The sequence below is a fragment of the Propithecus coquereli genome, unplaced genomic scaffold, assembly GCF_000956105.1.
Source record: "Propithecus coquereli isolate 6110/MARCELLA unplaced genomic scaffold, Pcoq_1.0 Scaffold611, whole genome shotgun sequence".
Classification (NCBI taxonomy): domain Eukaryota; kingdom Metazoa; phylum Chordata; class Mammalia; order Primates; family Indriidae; genus Propithecus; species Propithecus coquereli.
This window is the reverse complement of record NW_012152075.1, coordinates 36,841-38,146: the sequence shown is the minus strand read 5'-3', so window position 1 is coordinate 38,146 and position 1,306 is coordinate 36,841. Positions and strand designations below refer to the sequence as shown.

Below are 1,306 nucleotides of genomic sequence, written 5' to 3'. Positions count from 1 at the left end.
TTGTCTCTCTGTCTCATTTGGTAAAATAAAATCACCAAGGATGTTTTTAGATCAGTTTATATTTATCCAAAGCAATTTAAATATTATTTTTCAAGTAAAAGTATAATGTGTCATTTAAAAAGCAGAGTTAATGAGAAAAACGCTGACAGTTTCATGGTGCTAGTGTCACTGCAATCTAGCTCCTTATTCAAGGCACCAATTAATACAAATTTATATTTAGCTTGTCAAAAAGAAATATTTTTAAAAGTATTATTCAGCTTTTATAATTTTTAGCATAGCCTATCCCTTAATAACAAATTGTTTGTGTTTACACCTGCCGCTGTTCTACATAGTTAGCTATTATAGGTAGAATGACACCTCTCACATAGAATACAGGAGAAAGATGAAATAAATGCATTTATTATCATAGAAACTCATTAATAAATTAGATCAAGACTGAAGCACATCAAGTGTATCTTACATGTAACCTCATTAACACTAAACAATATTAATCAAAATTATTATTTTTTAAAGTTTTTAAGTTTATTGATCCCCTTGTGAGAAACCCACACAACAGCTGCAGATAACGTCACTGCAGCTTCTTTACTCCTTTGGCTTTTTGTCAGCACCAACATTGGCCTTTGCAGTCCCCCTGACTTTCTTCATTCTGTTCTTGCGTTCCTTCAACTGCTTTCTTGATGTCTTTTTTTTCTCATACAGACCATGCCTTGCAAGCCTATGTTTGGGTTCATTTTTCTTTGCATAATCCAAGGAATCGTAAATCATGCCAAAGCCAGTTGTCCTGCCACCACCAAAGTGAGTTCTGAATCCAAATACAAAGATGACATCTGATGTGGTCTTGTACATTTTGGCTAATTTCTCCCCAATTGCTGTCTTTGGTACTGTTGCCTTCCCAGGGTGAAGGACATCGATGACCATTTGTTTCCTCTGAAGCAGTTGGTTGGTCTGAATTTCCAGTTACTAGGACTGTCTCGTTCATGATGGCGGCGGACCCTCACGCAGACAGGAAGGAAAAGAGGGCCTATCCTCGCTGGCCAATCATATCAAAGTGCACAGCAACCAAAATTATTAAGTTGAATATATTTTAGCAGCATTTTATTTCCGAGACAGGTGTATGAGAATATCATTGGTAACATATTTAGAAATACATTTATATTTAGAGATTCATTCGACTTTTCAAATTCCCATGAAATTTTTTGGAATTAAAAATATCTTTCACTCATGTATTGATGGACACTTGGGTTGTTTCCACATCTTTGCAATTGTGAATTGTGCTGCTATAAACATTCGGGTGCAGGTGTCTTTT

The 1,306-nt window shown here is 35.4% G+C and overlaps 1 protein-coding gene across 1 annotated transcript in view; it reads right to left on the bottom strand.

Moving 5' to 3' along the window:
- Window positions 1-582: 582 nt before the first annotated feature.
- The window catches only part of LOC105822478 (40S ribosomal protein S24-like), a 1,453-nt gene continuing 729 nt past the window's right edge, over window positions 583-1,306 (bottom strand). Inside the window, exon 2 of the mRNA XM_012659462.1 lies at window positions 583-945. Coding sequence (XP_012514916.1) covers window positions 583-945 — 363 coding nt within the window. The remainder of the gene's footprint in view (window positions 946-1,306) is intronic.